Raw genomic sequence first — 19,745 nt, 5'->3', positions numbered from 1 at the left:
TGTCAAAGTCTCTAGAAATTTGTTTTTGTGAATAAAAAAATGTGACATAGGCTACATAATGTGTATCACCATGACGCAGTAAAACTGAAGAGTTACAACACAGGACGATTATGACACTTCCTTGTAATTCTTTGTCATCACCAACTCAAAACACTTCTTTAGTTACAATGTTTACAGTAGTATTATGCTCATAGACAGATGTTGGTTCTGTAGAGAGCACTGAATATTAACTGAGTGTAAAACATACAGGCAGATATACTGTAGGCTATTATCAAAAATAGAGAGGAGGAGCGTTTGTTTTCCTTTGGAAGTTGTAGCATCCATCTCAATAAAACTAAATAATCACTTATGTTATGCTACATTCTTAAGAACAAATTAGAGAAAAGGCATCAGTTATACACAGATACAAATTACGTGACAGCAGGTGTCTTATTTCCTTTCGCGTCAGTTGCTTTTGTAAGCCTCAGGAAAAGTTTCGTCAGACAGGTTTGAAAAAATACTAACCAATGCAAAACTGTCTGAACTTGTCAAGCTATAATTCTGGCAGGAAGGTATCTACATACATAAGCATAACTGACGTGTCATAGTTTGTAGGGTAAAACGTTTTGTACTATTGTCAGTAACGTTAACTTAGTATACACTAATAACATTGTATTTTGATACCAAATAACAAAGTAGCCTAACTAAAAATTAATCATGACTTCTTATTAAATATAGTCTCGGAAACATTTTATAACTTTACGATGATGCTTTTATGGTGGGAAATAACAGTAATTCCAGAAATAGCATCAGATTACTCAGAAGTAAATGTCCGCCTTTTAAAGTAGGCAAATGACGCTCAGTCAGTTGTAAAAATGATATTCACCCAGTTTAACCCGGTTCAACCCAGGTCAACCCAGTACGCGGAAGTGTTTTGTTTCTATGGAAACTCTCATAGTTGTGGTGGCGCCGAGTTACAACTCATGCTATGCTATTGCTTAGCTGGTTAGCTAAGCTGACCTAAACGTTCAGTACGAAGTATTTAAGACATATTCAGCAGCTTCATTCTAGAGTATTTGTGTATTTTAACTTTCACGCAGTTCCGGTCACCTTTATTTATGTCAAAAACATGAAATAGAAGAATATTCGCTGTGCTATGCAAGCTAACCTGAGAAAATAACGTTACATGCATAATATTGGGGTGATATACACATGAAGGTAAACTAAATAACTATTTTAATTTAGTGGAATAGTTCTAATTCTGTTGGATTTGTTTAAAATAACGTGTGTTCGTGAATTTCTGCTTGTTGTTTTGTTTTCATATGAGCGGTCTGCTAAAAACTGACAGTTCATTGTTTGTTTCCACTATTGGAATTTGTTATTCTTGTAGCTGCACGTGAACAAATTTTAAGTTAGTTGTTTAATAACTCTAATTACTGACTGCTAGAGATTTATTGACACACACACACATGATAATATGATGTGTGACGTTTCATTTAGCATGTTTATTTCAAAATATCCTTTTGATGGGCACTTTGTAATTACTTCTTGTGTCTACAGATTTGCTTAACAGGATGCCAAGTCTTGCATTGCCCTGTTGTTTAACATCTGCTTCGTAACAATGCAGGAAGCTGTGGACCTGGAGGCCCAGCTGGCTTGTAAAGAAAGAGAATGGAAAGAACTTCAAACTTTGCGGATCCGACAACTGGAGACTGCTCTAAATGAAGCCACATCAGAGCTGTCCACCCAGAGAGAGCGTTTCCTCCGCTTGCGTGATGACTTCAAGTATAATCTATGTGTGTTGGAGGAGAGGGACAAAGAGCTGGAGCGTTATGATGCCTTGGCAGCCCGTGCTCAGACGCAGGACAGTGTCAGGCGAGAAGAGGTCAGTGAGCTGAGGATTGAGATTGCAAAACTGCAGGATGCCCTGGAGGAGCAGCGGAGGTTGAAGGAGGACATAGAAGTGCAATATCAGAAGAGGGGAGTCGAGCATAGAGTCAAATTGGAAAAAGTCCAGAAGTATGACCTTGTTTCTTAGGCTCATCCATGTATGGTTATCCACATTGATTTCTAAATTGATGTTTGTTTTTTTGTGTAATCTTGATGACATTTGTTTTTGCTTTTTAGCATCATGGAAAGCGAGATTCAAAAACTCAGGGAGGAGAATGAAACATTGAGACGGGATCTCCAGCGGCGAATTAGAGAATCTGATGGGGAGCTGGCACTGCAGAAACAGGTATGGCTGTCACCCGCAAGATGGTAGACACAATCTTACTGGTGATATCCATTCCTGTTTGTACATTTGTTGTGTTAAAAAAAATGGAACTATATTTTACTTGACACTGCACAGCACTAATGAAAAAAGACAAACAGTGCAAGATGCAGTGTAATGGCCAAACACGTCTGTCTACACATGAATAAGTGTAACATGCTAAAATCACTGCCACAGAAAGAAACAAAACAAAACATTGACCTCACTAATTGACTAGACATCTATTGTGGGTTGTGGCCCTTGGCTAAATGTAAGTTACAAAATCTAAAGCTGGAACATCTTGCATATTTAGAGTTATGGTGCAGTTTCTGGTCTAAAAATCAATTCACAAAGTGTATTAATGCCAGGACATTGTATGTTATTTAAAGTAAACCCCATTGACATAAAAGGATTCCAGCTGGCAGGAGTTCTTAGTCGCTGAGCTGTCAAATAATCACTAAAGCAATCCTCACCTCACTCTGAAGTAAAATGATAAGGCCGTGAAGGATCACAGATAGTGTTGGTCAACCAAAGCTATTTATGCTATAGTGCATTCAGGTCAGTTCCAAAATAGGTCATTGTTCAGTGTTGTTTGCTTGACATCTGACATTTGAGAGTTGTTTAAGCTCAGTCAAATAAGCGTTTCATAAAACTCTTTATGACTGCATTACTGGCTAAAAGTGTAATTTATATTCAGTGGGTGTTGTAAATTTCAATCCACAACAGGAAATGATGGCAGATTTTGACAGTGAAATGAGAAAGCGGGAGCATGAGTTCCATCTGAAGCTGGACGAAATGAACAGTGTGGTTCTCTCTCATGAGCTCAAAGTAAGACCCACATCCCATCAAACCTCTTATAAACTATATGTTAGAGGTCAGGGCTGTTTAGACCAGTGGTTGTCAACCTTTTTGACTCCAAAATTGTACCTTTTGTACTTCTGTTGTAATAATAAATAAAAATATGGCATTTTATTCTTAGTGCTTTTTAGCATTTCAATTAAGATTGTTAATATAACTAAATTTCATCTATTTTAGAGACACATCTAGGCCCCCTGGAAGTTTGCTAAGGGTCTCCGAGGGTACCCCTGGTTGAGAACCACTGCTTTAGACACTACATGGCCAAAAGTATGTGGGTAAATTGTTGTCCACATGAATGATGAATTGGAATCCCGAAGTGACCTAGACCCCATTCACCAAATGTCAGCTACTCGTATCACAGGAATGTCCAAACTCTGTCCTGGACGGCCACTGTCCTTTAGAGTTTAGTTCCAACTTGCTTCAACACACTGCCTGTAAGTTTCTAGTATGCCTAGTAAGACCTTGATTAGCTGGTTCAGAAGTGTTTAATTGGGGCTGGAGCTGAACTCTGCAGGACAGTGGCCCTCCAGGAGCAGGATTGGACACCCCTGTCGTATCTGAATGGGAGCACATTCCCACAGCCAGGTTTCAGCTTTTTTTTTGAAAGCCTTCCTAGAAGAGTGGAAACTGTTAGGAGCACATATAGGTGTGATGTTCAGGTATCCACATAATTTTGGCAATATTTATTTATTTATTTATTTATTTGACCTTCATTTAACCCAGAAGTTCTACAGAGTTTAGCTCCAACCCTAATTAAACAGACCTGAACCAGCACTAAGGTTCAAGATCTCAATCAGATCCCTAGTTCAGTAGTCAAGTCAATGATCAGTGAGTCAACCTTTTTAAGGGCTGCACTGAAACGATTACTCCCTGAAAAGTCCCACAATGCACTGTGAAAACCAGGGAGCATCGATGCTCAATATTTTCCTTACTGTCCTTACCAGTGCCTGAATTTGTGTGCACGATATACTGAGTGATTCACGAGCTAGGGGGCTGAATGAGACACTCAAGCTCTTCAGACTCCCTAAAACCTTCCAGGCAAGGGTGTTGGAGCTGTTTTGAGCTAAACTCTGCAGGATGTTGGCCCTCCAGGAGCAGGTTTAGACACCATTGCAATATAGGCTTAGTATATCTTAGTCTTATATAGTTGAAAGAAGTATATCTTAGTCTTAGTGATCTTTTGAATGGATCAAACTCATAAACAAATGAGTTTAATTATAATATTAATTGTCCAGGAAAAGCTATTGAGCAAAGAGTTGGAGGTCCATGCCAAAGCTCACAGCCAGGCCACAGAGGCCCTGCAGGCCTCTGAAGAACTTTACCAGCTGGCTCAAAAAGAGATTCAACACAGAGACTGGGACCTAAAGAACACCACTGCAATGAAAGACTCCAGGTAAACTGACACATGCATTTGAAAAAAGTTTTCTATTGCGATTTTTGAATGTAATAAGATCATGATTACTGTTTTACAGGATAAAAGAGCTTGAGGTCAGACTAAAACAAATGGAGAGCAATTATAAAAAAGAGCAAGAAGCCTACAACAGGAAGTAAGTACTACATCTAGAATTTGAGATACCCTGTCAGAAAATATCCCCTGTCAAATCCAATAGGTAAACACACAGTAAAAGCAAGTGACAAGTGTTTTTAGATCCTAATGACAAGTAAAAAACACACACCCAAAAAAACCGGTTGAGGTTATGAACTTTTGTTTGGTAGATTAATATTTATAGCTGGGTAGGCCAGCATGTTTTGCTCTGATGTTTTGAAATTTGATATATGCAGGCATGCAGAGCTGGAACGAAGATCTCGGGAGAAAGAGGATGCTCTAGGTCTCATGAGAGAGGCGCACGCCAGGGAGCTTCAAGAGGATAGGGGTAAAATCTCAGAACTGCAGGCCCAACTGGACAGGATGATTCTGGAGCAGGCAAGGAAAGAAAAGAGCCATACGGATGACCTCCACCACAGAGACCAGCAGATACAAGAGTAAGACACAGACATATCAAAATGACTATTAGAAATATTCTGTGGTTCATTTTTATTGTCAAGTTGTGGTTTGGAGTGCATTTTATCTCATAAAATCACATTATGAGATTATGCATTTTATCACATTAGCCATGGTTCCTGCTGATGACTAAATTAGTGTAAAAACATTGAGAGGAAGTGTGTGGGTGTCTCTGAGAATGGCTATCTGAGCACAAAGATTATATAACATGTTTAAAATTCAAGGCCTCAAGGTAACAAATGCAACTCATTTTTCTGTGCTTATAATTTAATGTTCATAAATAAAATATTTGAGATTCACAGGTTAAGACAGACATCATGTCTGCTGTTTGACAATATTCAATCGAGAGCCTTAACCTGTGTTTGGTACCACAGTTGTAACCAGATCCAACTTTGAAACTCTTATTTGAAAACAAAGGCTCAGAGTGCAGCTGGAAACAACTCGATCTGGCTGGGATACTTACATCACTCAGGTCTCCAAAGAAAAGGTTGCCACAGATACAGAGCTGCTTTCTGCAGGGGAGAGAGAGGCCAAAGTGAGAGCAGAGCTGGAGAGGTGTAAAGAGGATATAGAGAGGTGAGGGGTCACAAGATGAATAATTGTATACCTTTTACACAACATTTAAATTAAACTCTATTATACGGTGAGAAATAAAAGTGTGAGTAGGGATGCACCGATAATAAAGTTTTAGCCGATAAAATATTGTTTATGTAATGGCCGATGACCAATAAATGTCAGATAAATAAAAATCTTTACTATTTTGTCTAAATAAATTAAAAAATAAAACACTAAAAAAAACTAAAATCAGTCATTTTTTTCTTTGTCATATCTTTCAAATAAAATGTGTGCATCACAATTATAATGTACACTAATATAATATTAAAATGTACACATCTAAATGTAAAAATAGGGGAAATGAACATGCACAATTAAATATCCAATATCAGCCGATACCAATAAATGAAACAAATTACTTAAAAAGGGCAAATGTATTTCTGTCAGGTATAAGCAGCAGGTGTCTAGTGGTCTGCAGAGGGAGCAGGCACTGGAGCAGAAGAGAGTTCAGCTAGAGTTGGACTGGGAGCGGCGCTGTGAGGAGGTGCGTTCTGAGCACTACTTGAGGAGCGAGGAGCTCATCCAAAGCCTTACTCAGGCCAGGGACCAGGTGAGCTGATGCACAGTCCGACTGCATAAAATATAATAGTAAAGTAAAATATTCTTAAAAATATTCAAAATAAAATAATTTCATGAATAAGGAAAATTTTTATGTAATATGTAGTTCAGGTCTAGCAAGATATAGTATATATATACCAGTCTAATGACCTCTATTTTCTTTTCTTCTTGGTTAGAAGGTTATTCTGTATAAGGAAGTAATGTATTATGTTTGTGTATCTGCCCTAAGAGAAATGCTGAGTTGAGAGAGAAGGAACGGGAGTTGCAGGAGATGGTGGCACTGCTGAAAAGTGTCACTGTAGAGAGAGATCAGGCACTGCATGGAACCAAACCAGCACTAACTGGAATTCAGGTTAGACCACACACAGCTTTCTCTGTTACATCAGCCAGACTGATATTTAATACGGCAAAGGAACCAGTTACCATTTAGAATCTGCTTTAGCTTTGGAAAAAAACCAAACTTGGTATGATGACAGCTGAAGATCTGGTGGGTATCCTATCCAACAGTTCTCTGGGTTTCATGCCAAAGTGTCTGAAGAGTAGGGGTCACACAGCATATGAAGCAAGTCATCTGACCCTGAGTTGCCCCAGGAGGGTTGTTTTTGTCTAGTTGCTTAGAAAAGATCTTAAATTACTTTTTAAATAAAACAGCAGGCTTTGTCAACGTCTACAGCATTTTTTAATTAATACCTTCCCTTCCATTAATTAAATAGAGCTATAGAGGGTATCCACTTGGTGCAATGGTCACACTTTAGATTAGGGTCCAATTCTCACTATTAAAGGCAGGGTAGGTAGGACTATAAAAAAAAAAAAAGATCCAAATTTGTTAAAACTTTCTATATATATCAATACATAATTAAAATGTAAGTACTCTGAAAAAAAGAGTATAAAAATCAAGTGACTCTAGACCGTTTAATCTGTATTAAACACAGCTCATTATTTCGATTCGGGACGAATCAAAGGATTGGCTTAGGCGACTGTCACTCTCTCTCGCAACCATGGCAACAACCCTTTTGCCACGGGATCTGCCCACTTGCGCGCGGCCGCGCGCACGTTTGATTTGAGGAATTCGAGAGGCACTGAACCTAGGAATAGCAAAACAATGGCAGAGAAAGAGCAATCAAAATTCACATTACCGGCATGCAGTTAGTGAAGGCAAACAAGGCAAAAAAAAGAAGACAGTACAAGAAAAGGTAATGAACAAAAAGTCTTTGGATAAACAAAGAAATAAAACGCGTGTCAATATCAGCGTAGCTTTCCAGCGACCACCCCGTCCTCAGCCTCTACTTCCTCGGACCCTAGTTGCACGCCACGGCCTCTTGCACGACCTCCTCTGCTTCGCCCTAAAATTATTTTTATTTTACAAAAGGACATTTTACAAACCTACATTTTGCGCATGTGCTCCTGCATGCACTTTTCCAGTCACAACACAGCAATCAAAGGAGGACGCGCTGAAAACTGTAATGCTGTTCTCTTCCTTCGAATGTTTGAGTTGCAGAGGAATTTGTGACTGTTTCAGCTGTTCAACCACATCAAAGTTTCGTAATTAGTAAGTCCGTGCTTTTTCTCTTTTTGTTCTTATGTGCTGAAGGGCTGCTGTGCCTTGGTGAAACGGTGTTTGTACGTGAAGAGCTCTTTTCCAAAACGCCATAAACCTAAAAAGCTGCCTCAAAGAACCAGCAAAAGTAATGATTATGAATGTGTAAAATATTGTAATAAGACATTTTAATTGTTTATTAATTTCTGTGTCGGCTGCAAAGATGAAGTTGACGATATTTGACTCGCGATCTTCGCAGTAGGCTAGTGAACGCATGCACCGGAGAAATGCACATTTAGGCTACATAGTTTTATTTTGTTTTGGATGGTTTTGTTTAGAACCAGATTTCTGTAAATATATTCCACATTTTTTAGGCCTGTGAGGCGAGGCTACGGTTCGGTTCACGATGATATAATCTCCAGTTCAAGCACCTTATGTTGTGATTGATAGCCTATATTTACTTTATGTATTTAATGCAGGAATGAAAATATTAATGAATTAATGAAAAAAAAATATATTAAAATTAAGATACAATTAATACAAAACGAAATTCGTTTTAAAGAAAGGCTTTGTGCTTTCTGTTTTGAGGTCTCTGTTAAAGTTTGAAAGTCTCAGTGCAGCTTTCAGAGCGCTCGCGTCCATAATGGAGAACTGTCAAGTAATATTGTTTTTTCCTCATAAATGCAAACACGAAAAATAAAAGACAAAAACTTTTTTAAAAAGACAAACCATAAATTTAGAAAAAAAAAAAAAAAAAGATGGATTTATAGCGTTTTGGGGGAAAAATGAATGGATTTATACCGTTTTGAAAATGTTAATTTTTTTTTACTTTGAATTGATCATCAACAATATTGTTGTTTGATTTAATAATCACTGTTGCAAGAAGTGCCTAGTTAAGTTTTTTTTTTTTTTTTTTTTTTTGTAAGTGGAAAAAGTAGGGGGTGCCACAGATTCTGTTTAGTTAGCTCCTTTATTGTTTTTTCTATAGCCTAGAATAATATAGGTCAAATGCAGCAAGTCAAAAGACCAACTGGACCTTCTTTGCCAGTTTGCTCACATTTCTTTGAAGGATGGCAAAAATATCGCCTGAATATCTATATCTAGATATTGGAAAAAAATATCGAGATATTCATTTTTGTCAATATCTCCCACCCCTACATGCAGAACACCATATATGTTATGAATCTTACACGAAATTCATCTTCATCACAATATAACTGATGGTAATGTAAAAAAGTGTATCAATGCAACCTGTTTTTAGCTTATATAACTAGCTCGTTAGCGAATCAAAAAATATATATTTTAAATTTACCAATATCAATATGCTAGCTTGATAGTGAGTACTAAAATACATCTTATTTGTTTATATTCATAAGCAATTAGCGTTAGATTTTTTTATTACATGTGATTCTGACATGATGTCACTACATGCACTGTGCTCCTTCCTCTCTGCTTGTCTCAGGTAAATAATGCGTCTTCAGCTCAGCGGTTGGAGTCGCGCGTTCATGTGTTTTGGGGGCGTGGCTTTGGAAGGAGCCCAGAAGGGAGGGGGTGGAGTGAATGGAAATAATGAACTGTCTTTAAAACAGTCCTGAGAGGTCTACAGACACTCGATTTTTATACTTTCTTTTTCAGAGTACTTACATTTTAATTATGTATTGATATGAACATAAAGTTTAAACAAATTTGAAAAAGAAGTTTTTTAGACCATTCCTACCTACCCTGCCTTTAACTAACTATTAATTACAACTTTTGCCTCAATAAACTCCTAATTCCTGCATATTACTAGTTAGTAAGGTAGTTGTTAAGTTTAGGTATTGGGTTGGATTAAGGGATGCAGAATATTGTGTGCAGAATAAGGCATTACTATGTGCTTTATAAGTACTAATAAACAGCCAATATCCTAGTAATATGCATGCCAATAAGCAAATAGTTAATAGTGACAATTGGACCCTAAACTAAAGGTTTAATGGTGCAATTCTATTAGTGGCATGTCATACTGTATGTAGCTGAGAATAAAGAGTTAAGTGGTTGTTCATATCTGCCCTGTCAGCTGTTTGATAGGTCATTTATCAAGAAACATTTAAGAGACTTTAAATAGCATGTCAGCAGAAGATGCTTGGCCACTTACAGAATGTTTCTTTGAAAGTTCACAGTCTCCCTGGTCATTATGAAAGGAAAGGTTATATCGCATAGCACCACGTATCCATATATTCCGCACAGCATAACTAGTCTTATGTATCAGCACTTGAAATTGCCAGCTGGCTTTTTCTTTCTGGCGACCATAGCCTGACTGTAAAATAATACATGTTTTTTAGCACACATATTATTATGTTTGTGGAGTGAGTTCAGTCCTGTAATAACTTGTTGACTGATTGAAAATTCAGATCTTTAAAAGTGTGTCAGCACGCACAATATCTTGCCTCCACCTAGTGGTAGCTAATTGGCTTATTATACCATCATCTGATTGTTTCACGACTGCTTCTCTCTGTCTTACATAACATAAAACAATGTGAACTTTTCCAACAGGCATCTGCAGTAGACAGCAGCAGTTTCCCATCAGAAGAGATCAGGAGACTCCAGCAGCAGAACAGCAGTCTTAGAGCGGTGGTGACTGAAATGAGGAAAGAGATGGAGAACTTGAGCAAGCAGATGCCTATAGCTCAGAGTCATAACCAGACCACAAATCCAGAGGTCAGCTCTGCAGGTACAAGCGGTCATCACAGCAATAAGGAAATAAAAGACACTTAAGAATATTTTACTTTATGACATTTTTTAATTAAATGTTAAATGTAACAGAAAATGTTTTTGGATTCAAGTTTGTAAAACCAAGCATAAATCACTTAAGTTAATGTACTTGCAATGGAAATCACAGTATCCTCCTGCCATGGATATTGCAAGTAGTGCTTAAATTGTATAACTCGCATTATTGTTAGGACATTTAACCTCCACCCTGTTGAATGACAGTGATTTGTCTGTTTCAGGGACTACAGACTACAGTCAGGCTTTGGAGAAAGAGATTCAAGAGCTTAAGGCCAAATGTCGTGGTCTTGAGGAGCGGCTGGAGGAGTCTTCCAAGACAGTCAATACTGCCAGCAATCCTTCCCTTGCATTCCCTGTTTCCCCTGACAATGCATACCTTCAAAACCATATTAGATCACTTAATGAGACCATAGGTAATTTAAAAATATGAGCTCACACCTTCATCAAACATGATCTGTAATGTAATACTGTGGTTTGGGGATTTTTGATTTAAAAAAAAAAAAAGTGTCTTCTGTGCTTGTGTCTGTTGGAGCACAAGAGGTAAAGATGGAGTGAGATATTGGTAGGAGCACTGCATAGTGTTTTTAAAAAAGTGGGGTTTTTTTGCAGGTGGGCTACGAGTGGAGAAAGTAGCCAGTGCTGCTGCTCTAAAGAAACAGGAAGTGAGACTGGCTCATTTGGAGTCTGCTGTGGAACAGCTTACCCAGCAGGTAATTATTTTAGCCCAACTTACCCCAAGCATCCAATAATTAACAGACCATAATATTATGTAATTTTTGTTTAGATGGAAACACTTTTAACAGATAACACACTTACCAGTTAATTCAGTGCTTAAATTTAGTTTCAGTATACGTGATGCGCCACCTCTAGTTGCTTTTTGTGTGTTCTTCAATGGCATTTCATGATCAATCACAGGCAGAGTTGGCAATTTTGAATATATACTGTACTGTATATATGATTATATTTCTCTTTCCTTCAGTGTCACTCAAAACACATGGAGAATGAGAGCTTACATCTAGAGCTGGCCAATCACAAGAGGGCAGCAGCAGCTCAAGAAGTAAGGCTTAAGCAAAGAGTGGAAGCTACTGAACTGGAGGTTAATGAAGTGAGACGGGAAGCAGAAGAGTACCAAAAAGGCAGTTTGCTCCACAACCTGGAGTCTGTTGCCCTTGGAAACCAGGCAAGTTTTAAGTATATAGAATTATACTTCATAATAAATGCAAGTACAGACATGATATTTTCTGCCTTAAAGAAACAAAATGATTAATATATTTTCCTAATTACAATTTATCTTTATTAAACTACAATATATTTGTTACCAGGTGTCAGCACTGAAGGTTGACCTTGCAAGCAGAAGAGAGACCATTGTCCTTAATCAGGTACAGCACTTTAGTGCACCATGATATACTGTACGTTTAATAATATAATATGCACCATAAAAAGGCTTTATATTACAATCACTAATTTAAATTTGTCCTCCTACTTTTTAAGAAATAATCTTAAGAATTAAGAAATTTGTTTTGTTTGCTTGTGGTGCAAAATAAATAAATAAATCATGCCCGGGTTGCTAAAACTATGGAGCCCCATTTATTTGCCCCATATATATATATATATATATATATATATATATATATATATATATAAATATGTACTGTTAGGGAGTAACAGTTTAGGACCCAAGGACCAGATGTTTGAAAGAAGACTCGGAGTCAGAATTATAATAAATTGAAGAAAAGTTTTACTGAATATAGTTTGTAGTTTCATCAGCAGAAGTCAGCTTCAAGACTCACACGGGAGTTTGTAGGCCGCCCTGCTTACAGTTACAAAGATCACAGCACCCTACACCAAGGTCTAAGCTACGTCCTTGCTTCAGGTTGCAGTTTCTGATTGACTAAGAAATAGATAAACATAGTAATTTTCCAAACATATACAGATAGACGGAAGCATATCTCCATCGATTAGGCAGCTGACACTCGGACCCTGAAGTTAGGCACGTCATGACCTTTCATGTCCATAACAACAACTCAGTCAATCTCCAATAACGCCAGTGGTTCCTTAACCTGTAACCAAGAAGACTAACACACACACACCGACACACAGCTTTTCCAAGGCTGGATTTGGCCAGGCTCTAACTATAAACAGGAGAGTCCTCTCAAAACATCAAGATAATGCGTTCTTTCTCTCAAGGAGAGCTACACTTTAGTCTTAATCTATTGGCTTCAATGACCCCTATATGTTTTAACACGTTGAAGACCTTTCTCAAACACAAAACAAATACAGACATTAAAGAATATATTAAAAGAACATTTTAGTAATCACACTGGTAACTTCTATAACAAAGTAAAATCTCCTGAGAAGTCATTCAACTCATTTGATATTTAGAAGGAAAAATATTTATTAATACCTTGATTATAATCACTCATTACATATACATTGAAGCAGCAGTGGATTCCAATCCACCCCCTTCAGTACATATACGTGTGTTTGTCCACGTCACGTGCGGGGCTCTGCATTTAAGCAGAATATGTTGCCAACCAGTTGTATCTGCAGTTAGGACTACTGTCCAAACAGTATTGTCAGTGTATATATTACAGACATGAATTGTCTCTTGTCATAAGTATCCTCTATGGTTACCTAAACAACAATGTCTGTCTGGTATTTAAGAGTGAGATGGTAAAGCAGCTTCAGGAGGAGAACTTGTCCCTGCGACATCAGCTTCTGTTGCTGCAGAGTTCAGCCAGAGGGGGCGCCATGGGTGATGTTGCTCTGCTTCAGTCAAAGCTCAAACAGGCTGCACGTTTGATCTCCGGCCTCAGTCAGGACAAACGGCAACTCATTGAAATGGGCAACAGGCTCCGGGCTCAGCTGATTGAATCAGGACTGGAGGGTTGGTATTGGTTTTGAAGTGTACTATTTGATTTCAGTAGTATTCTCTTCCAGAGTGAATTATGTAAGGAATTATCTCTGGCTCAAGAGGAATATAAAGAACCCTCTTCTGTTATTTTGTAAAAGGGCACATGGGGTTAATTCCTATAATTCACCTCTCATTGTTATGCTGGTGCCCCATCACAATGGGTTGATCCATGTTTGTACCAAGGGATTAAAGAAGCCTTTTGATTCTCAATAGAGAGCCCAATGCTTGTTCCGGAAATTCTCCATGCTTTGTGTGTTTTGCCTTGCTTCAAAACGGTTTATGTTATACAACTTTTTGAGATTCATTTACTGGCAAATCACCACTGAATATCAACAACACATTTAAAAATGTTTACTTCCTACATCCCCATTTTAATGTCCATACTTTATATTTAAGTTATTAAAATTGCCTAAATGGACATCAGGGATGCAAACGATACCTTTATGTAAAATGTAACATTTTTAATTCAAAATGTGCCCTTTAAAGCCTTCCTGTGTTGTTATAGAAATTATTTTCTTTTTTCTCAGTTTCACGACACTCAAAGATCATTCTCAAACCAAACGATCCCGAACACAGCTTGGAAAAAGACTCCTCTCAAACCGAGCATGGGGTGCAGCCAAAGAGCCGCTTATCTACCCTGGAACAGCTACAGTACCAGCTAACCACTCAGGTGACTTAGGCAGGAGAGGGACTTTAGTCAAAGCATGTTCACTGTATTGATACAGAGAATATATTTCATCATATTAATCAGTTTGGCCTGTGCAAATGTACTGAGCTGAAGATTTAGACACAGCTTTTATGCAATGCTATTCTAAGTCAAGGCCACTGGAGCATGGCAAAGGTCAGCGATCACTCCATTGTCAGATGCATGAAGACGTGATTGATTATGATAACACAAGAATGAAATTTAATTATATTTGTTTTGAATCTTACTCTAGGAGCTACAATATGCACAGAGCGATCAGAGTAAGAAAATGGCGATTATTGTGCGTCCTCAATTCTCTGAGGGTGAGAGCTCAGATAAACACAGAACCACCAACCCATGGGAGCCACCAGTCAGAGTCCAGGTACTATGACTTCACCACCCCATAAATATATTTTACACATATTCAAAAGTTTAGTGTCTGTGCATTAAAAAAAAAAAAAAATGAATTGTATTCAGCGAGGATGCATGAAATTGATCAAAAATGAGATTTATAATGTTTCTATTTCAAATAAATTCTATTCATCAAAGAATCAAAAAAAAAATTTATCAGTTTCCTCCAAAATATTAAGCATCAAAACGGTTTTCAATATTGATAATAACAAGTAGTACTTCTTTAGCAGCAAATCAGCATTAGAATGATTTCTTAAGGATCGTGTGACACTGAAGACAGGAGTAATGATGCTGAAAATTCAGCTTTACATTTTAAAATATATTAAATTAGAAAATAGTTACTTTAAATTCTAATAGTATTCCACTATATTACTGTTTTTACTGCATTTTGTATCAAATTAATGCAGCCTTGGTGATCATTAAACTTGAAAAAATCTTACCAACCCTAAACCTTTGAAAGGTATTTATGTGATTTTATTTGGTGTAAACAGAGTGAATCTATTGTTGTTGTTTCAATGTTTTAATTATTTTTGTCAAGCCTGTGGGTAGTAAAGAAAACACTCCGCCACAACCTGAAGCTCCGGTACGACTGCCCGGGTCATCCCATATTCTGCTGTCATCTACGGGGACCGATGATTCCCTAAAGGATGTGTGGAAAATGTTGGATCGAGGTTTGAGTTCCTCTCTGTTTTCTCCAAGTGACAGTGAGGACAAAGGTGAGCAGAAAAGTAATAAATTACTTAAATCGTCAGACCATTTATATTCAAACTTATTACTGTTGTATAGTGCGTGCTATTTTGATGACTTCATAGGACGTTTAAGTACTAGTCAGTAAGCTAAAACATGATTAAGCAACTTCCTTTAACTAACTTTATCTCACTTAGTGACTGTTTAGCCATGTTGAATGTGTGGATAGATAACTGCACACGTTTCTCTGTGTCTGAAATTTTATCTCTTGATTTGTCAAGGGAAAGGATCAGAATTGCTTTTGTGAATTTGGGGAATGATGACATGATTGGATTTAAGGCCAAATGAAAGTTGCCAAATCTATGGAGATAATGCTGATAAGAGCCATTGAGCCATTTGATTATTTTTATTTTTTTTATCAGTCAGATCAGTTTTACACTTTTATAGACTCTTTTATAGACATTGTAATTTACTGGCATGAAATAATGCCTTGTCATGAATGAGTGAGAATGAATTTTGAATGAGAATGGCCTATACAGGCATATTATCTAATATCTTTAGTTCTCATTGGACATTTCATCTTGCACTAACTTTCTTTAAATGATGGCTCTTGAAGGCAGCATCACATCATGATGTTACATCAGTTTCATCAGACAGCTGATGAAGCCATTTAGATTTGCAAAATGTACTCAGTAATTTGAATACAAAGGTCAGTTGCTTTGGATAAAAATATACAAGACATGACTTTCACCTCTATGTACCTTGGGCCAACATTTGCATCATTTGAAAACCTTGGCATAGAAACAGGTACTTGCAATGCTGACTGATGCACTGATGCTCTGTGTGTCTAGGGTTCAGACTAATGTACTCTGTAATAAGCCATCAGCCCAGGCCAGGTTTAGTATCAGCGTTGCTTCATAGTACATCATTTAGTCCAAATATCAAATGGTATTTACTTAGCATTTCAGCATCAGTCACACGCACAAGTGAAGAGTTTTAATTTTGCTCTGTCAGAAAGATACAGAAATATACAGATGCTAACATCTGAATACAAGTGCCATTTACCACTTTTTGGGTCAGTGACTAATAAAGATATCTGAGAAGATAAAGAATTGTTTTAATTTAAACCACGTACAATGTACCATGGTTTTAGGAATGTATCTTTGTATTCACCTTGGTGTCACATCAACAATTCAACAATCTTGATTTACATGCTCTAAATATTAAATGTGGTTTAATCAAGTAAAATGTACAAAAAGTGTATTCAAAATATGCTTTTTCTTAAAAAGGTCAAATATTGTAAGAAGTTTAACCTTTTAATTACATTTTTTACTATCTTACACCACAGTTTTCACCAAAAATTTCAAAATGACTAAATGGAAAAGATGTTTATCATATAAAAATTGTATTCATATTTATTATACTTATATTTTTTTATAATTTCATAGATCCAGATAAAATGATGCCATTAGCCATGTTTCCATCCACCTATTTTTGGTTATTGCATAAAAAACGTTCAATGAAAATGCTAAGATGCACATAAATTCTAAAACGTATGCGCTTGTTTTTTTTTTCAATAAGACAACATGCATAAACTACAATGGAAACCCATTTACTAAATAAATCCCTTGAAGCGCAACAAAACGTTTATGTGACTTTGCCACAACAGAAGATGTGATTGGATAACGACTAGGCCTAACCGATTGGTCATTCTGAAATTACTCTCATTTGAGTCTGTCATCAGAAGGGTCGGGTAAAATTACCTCCCAGAACTGTCTTAAATGATTGCGTTCCCAAACACCAGACATGCATGTTTGTTGTGTTTTGTATGCACGTGTAAATCTGATGTGTAAATAATTTATGATGTACGAAAAAAATAGCCATAGTGGCTTCCCCGATTTCAGCAAATGTAATTTTTATTACGGATATTTTGCACTAATTTCCGAGGAAGTGACAATTTTGTTCTCTTGAATGCATTTATTCACAAATGTTTCATGAGATATTCCAATTTTACGCATAAGTTAAATTCACAACTTTGGAATATTCAGAATATTCTTTAAGTACTCTTCTCTCAAGAGTACTTAAAGTCAAGGTCACAATAGTGATGTTTCATGGCTACAGGGATCAAACCAGTAACTTTTTGATAAGCAGTACTGAATTTCAGCCACTATTCTACAGGGATTTACATTTTTAAATGAAAGATTTAAACTCTTATCTTATTGTGCTCTCAGGTATAGTGTCTACGGCAAACGGAGGACACCCAGATATTACTCAGCCTCCTACTCCACTGGTCAGCGTGGAGGGCACTAAAGCTTCTCTCCAGGAAAAGAAGAAACAAAGTCGTACAACATTTGTACCTGCTAAAAAGAAACGTCCTGCTGGAAATCAGGGCAAGATTCGAAATTACAACAACAAAGACTGAAAAAAGGGCGACCCTGTTTGAAGGATTATCCTATTTGAAGTGCTGTATTTTTATTTGTTCACTTTGCATCATGCATGCTTTTTTTTTTTTTTACATTTGTAAATGTTCTAATAAATTATTGCATAATTTGACCAATATTCATGCAAGTCTTTTTATAATGAGCAGAAACACCAACAAGGATTTAAAAAAATCCAATCCCAGGAATATGTGGTCTGGTCCAGGGTTCCTACACAGTTTGGAAAAGTATGGAATTTTAATCGAGTCATTTCCAGGTCTTGATAAGTATGGTAAAAAGAAAACAGTTTACATTTCCTATTCAGCTTTCTAAAATATAAAATTGTGAATTTCTGAAAACTTAATCATACAAGCAGAGTTTTTATGACAGAAGTTTGATTGTCAAACACGACTGAATGAATTCAAGACGCATATTTTCATTACACAAAACTGTCTTTACCAAAAGTGAGTCTCTTTTGAACTTCACTAAAAGAATGATTACTCAAATGTCACTCAAACCAGCAACAAATAAAGGAGCAAACGATCATCTAAATCAGACTGCACTTTGCTGTTTGGTGATCTTGCAACATCAAACCACATTTACAGTATCAAACTGATGTGTCAGAGGTGAATATATGAAAGTTATGCATTTTTTAGGTTTCTTCTCATCATGTAAGCACATTATCAATTTGAGAAAACCAATGGAAAAATCTTGAGAAAATAAAACTATTTACAGATTACTGAACTATACCAAATAGAATCCTGAAAATAAGGTTTGGTGAAATTTGGTATGGAATTTTGAAATGGAAAATGTGTAGGAACCCTGTCTGATTATATCAATAATGTAGTTTTAATTTATCAATAAACATTTAAATCTGAACATCTGGCTCTCTTAGAGTGAGAGATAGATTTATAATCCCCCCTTTAGAACAATTATGTTGTCAGATAGGACTCAGAATAACATTGGTGTTTTAGTGGTATTTTAGTAAATTTCATAATTTGATTTATACAATGACACTTCACATTCAGTGTAATGTGTCTTTTTGTTAACTTTCAGTAGCCCCTGTGCTGTCCAGCCCCTCATAATGACATCACATCCGCAGCAGGTGTAGGATTCCACTCCTCCCATCGTATTGTCCTGACATCACCCTATCTCCTAGCAACACCCTTGCATTCATTCTGATTGGCTCGTTCTACACACCTTCGCTCACTGATTGGTGAATTTCTTTTCACTGGTAACCGTCAAAATGTTATGCTCCGTGTCTCTCACGTGTCTCAAGAGCTCAACAGCGCCACCATTAGACAACGCTGTCATCATGTCGTTACCTCTGCATCTCACCAAAAGTTGAGATATATTAGACATTAACATAAACAATGTACGCAGATTTTTTCCCCCCAGAATTTCTCTTTTTTTTTTCAGAATTAAATATAGTGTGCATATTTGAATACGACTGCTCTATTTAAGCTGAATCCTTAGGCATAAAAAAACTAAATGTAGCAGCAAAATGACTCCTCGTGCAAAAATAAATAATAAATAAATAAATAAAAACAAAAAAAGCTTGAATACTCTTCTAGTATGAACATACTGTATGAGGTAATATGTTCAGACAGTGTAAAAGGGTTGAAATTCTTTTAAAAAAATTGACATAAGTAGATTGGCATGTTTTATTATCATTTATTATTATCAAAGAAAAAAGTTAAGTAAATTTTGTTACTTGAAATATTAATTAATCTTGAAAAAATGTTGTCCATCAAATCAAAGTCAATGTAGTGTAGAAACAAAACAGACAAAGAAAAGTATTTCATGAATAATTCACTAATTTATTAAGAAACATTAGAAAACTTCGATTCATGACTTTAAAATAAAATATTGAAACTAACAAAATATTTGAAAACTACTTGTAGGAAACGAGATGTTTTTTTTCTCTCATACATCTTTGAAATCCATTCACACACTGTATACCACATTTTAGATGATGTTGCTCCCAAATCACAAAATATTTAGCTACGTACATTACCTCTTTCTATAACTGAATCCAATAATGTTAATAGGCTACTCAGTGCCATTT

At 36.6% G+C, this 19,745-nt stretch overlaps 1 protein-coding gene and 1 long non-coding RNA gene across 3 annotated transcripts in view; one reads left to right on the top strand and one right to left on the bottom strand.

Annotated features, from left to right (window-relative positions):
• Positions 1-935: 935 nt before the first annotated feature.
• ccdc57 (coiled-coil domain containing 57) lies at positions 936-17,813 on the top strand. Of its 2 annotated transcripts, none has more exons than XM_084135421.1 (20): positions 936-1,197; positions 1,540-1,998; positions 2,107-2,215; positions 2,957-3,058; positions 4,324-4,481; positions 4,561-4,635; positions 4,871-5,071; positions 5,508-5,666; positions 6,093-6,255; positions 6,493-6,615; positions 10,330-10,507; positions 10,785-10,976; positions 11,173-11,273; positions 11,543-11,743; positions 11,886-11,942; positions 13,228-13,450; positions 14,005-14,147; positions 14,416-14,544; positions 15,112-15,289; positions 17,492-17,813. In XM_084135421.1, exons 2-20 carry the CDS (start codon positions 1,601-1,603, stop codon positions 17,680-17,682), a joined length of 3,081 nt encoding a protein of 1,026 aa, XP_083991547.1. In that variant the 5' UTR covers positions 936-1,197; positions 1,540-1,600; the 3' UTR covers positions 17,683-17,813. The 2 variants fall into 2 exon arrangements, with proteins under 2 accessions (XP_083991547.1, XP_083991548.1); XM_084135422.1 differs by having other exon boundaries at positions 937-1,197; positions 1,607-1,998.
• The window catches only part of LOC311096362, a 253,553-nt gene continuing 242,435 nt past the window's right edge, over positions 8,628-19,745 (bottom strand). Inside the window, exon 3 of the long non-coding RNA XR_014609005.1 lies at positions 8,628-9,532. This is a non-coding gene — a long non-coding RNA (uncharacterized lncRNA). The remainder of the gene's footprint in view (positions 9,533-19,745) is intronic.

The sequence above is a fragment of the Abramis brama genome (genome assembly GCF_963993115.1).
Source record: "Abramis brama genome assembly, chromosome: 14".
NCBI classification, from domain to species: domain Eukaryota; kingdom Metazoa; phylum Chordata; class Actinopteri; order Cypriniformes; family Leuciscidae; genus Abramis; species Abramis brama.
Note: the sequence above shows the minus strand (reverse complement) of the source record. Positions and strands in the feature narration are given on the sequence as shown.

What these genes read in the sequence shown, in the direction of transcription:
- ccdc57 (XM_084135421.1), top strand. Translation starts at nt 1,601, where the DNA reads ATGCAGGAAGCTGTGGACCTGGAGGCCCAGCTGGCTTGTAAAGAAAGA. An exon ending in AAATTGGAAAAAGTCCAGAA is followed by an intron (nt 1,999 to 2,106) that starts GTATGACCTTGT and finishes TTTGCTTTTTAG; the next exon opens with CATCATGGAAAGCGAGATTC. An exon ending in CAAGAAGCCTACAACAGGAA is followed by an intron (nt 4,636 to 4,870) that starts GTAAGTACTACA and finishes TGATATATGCAG; the next exon opens with GCATGCAGAGCTGGAACGAA.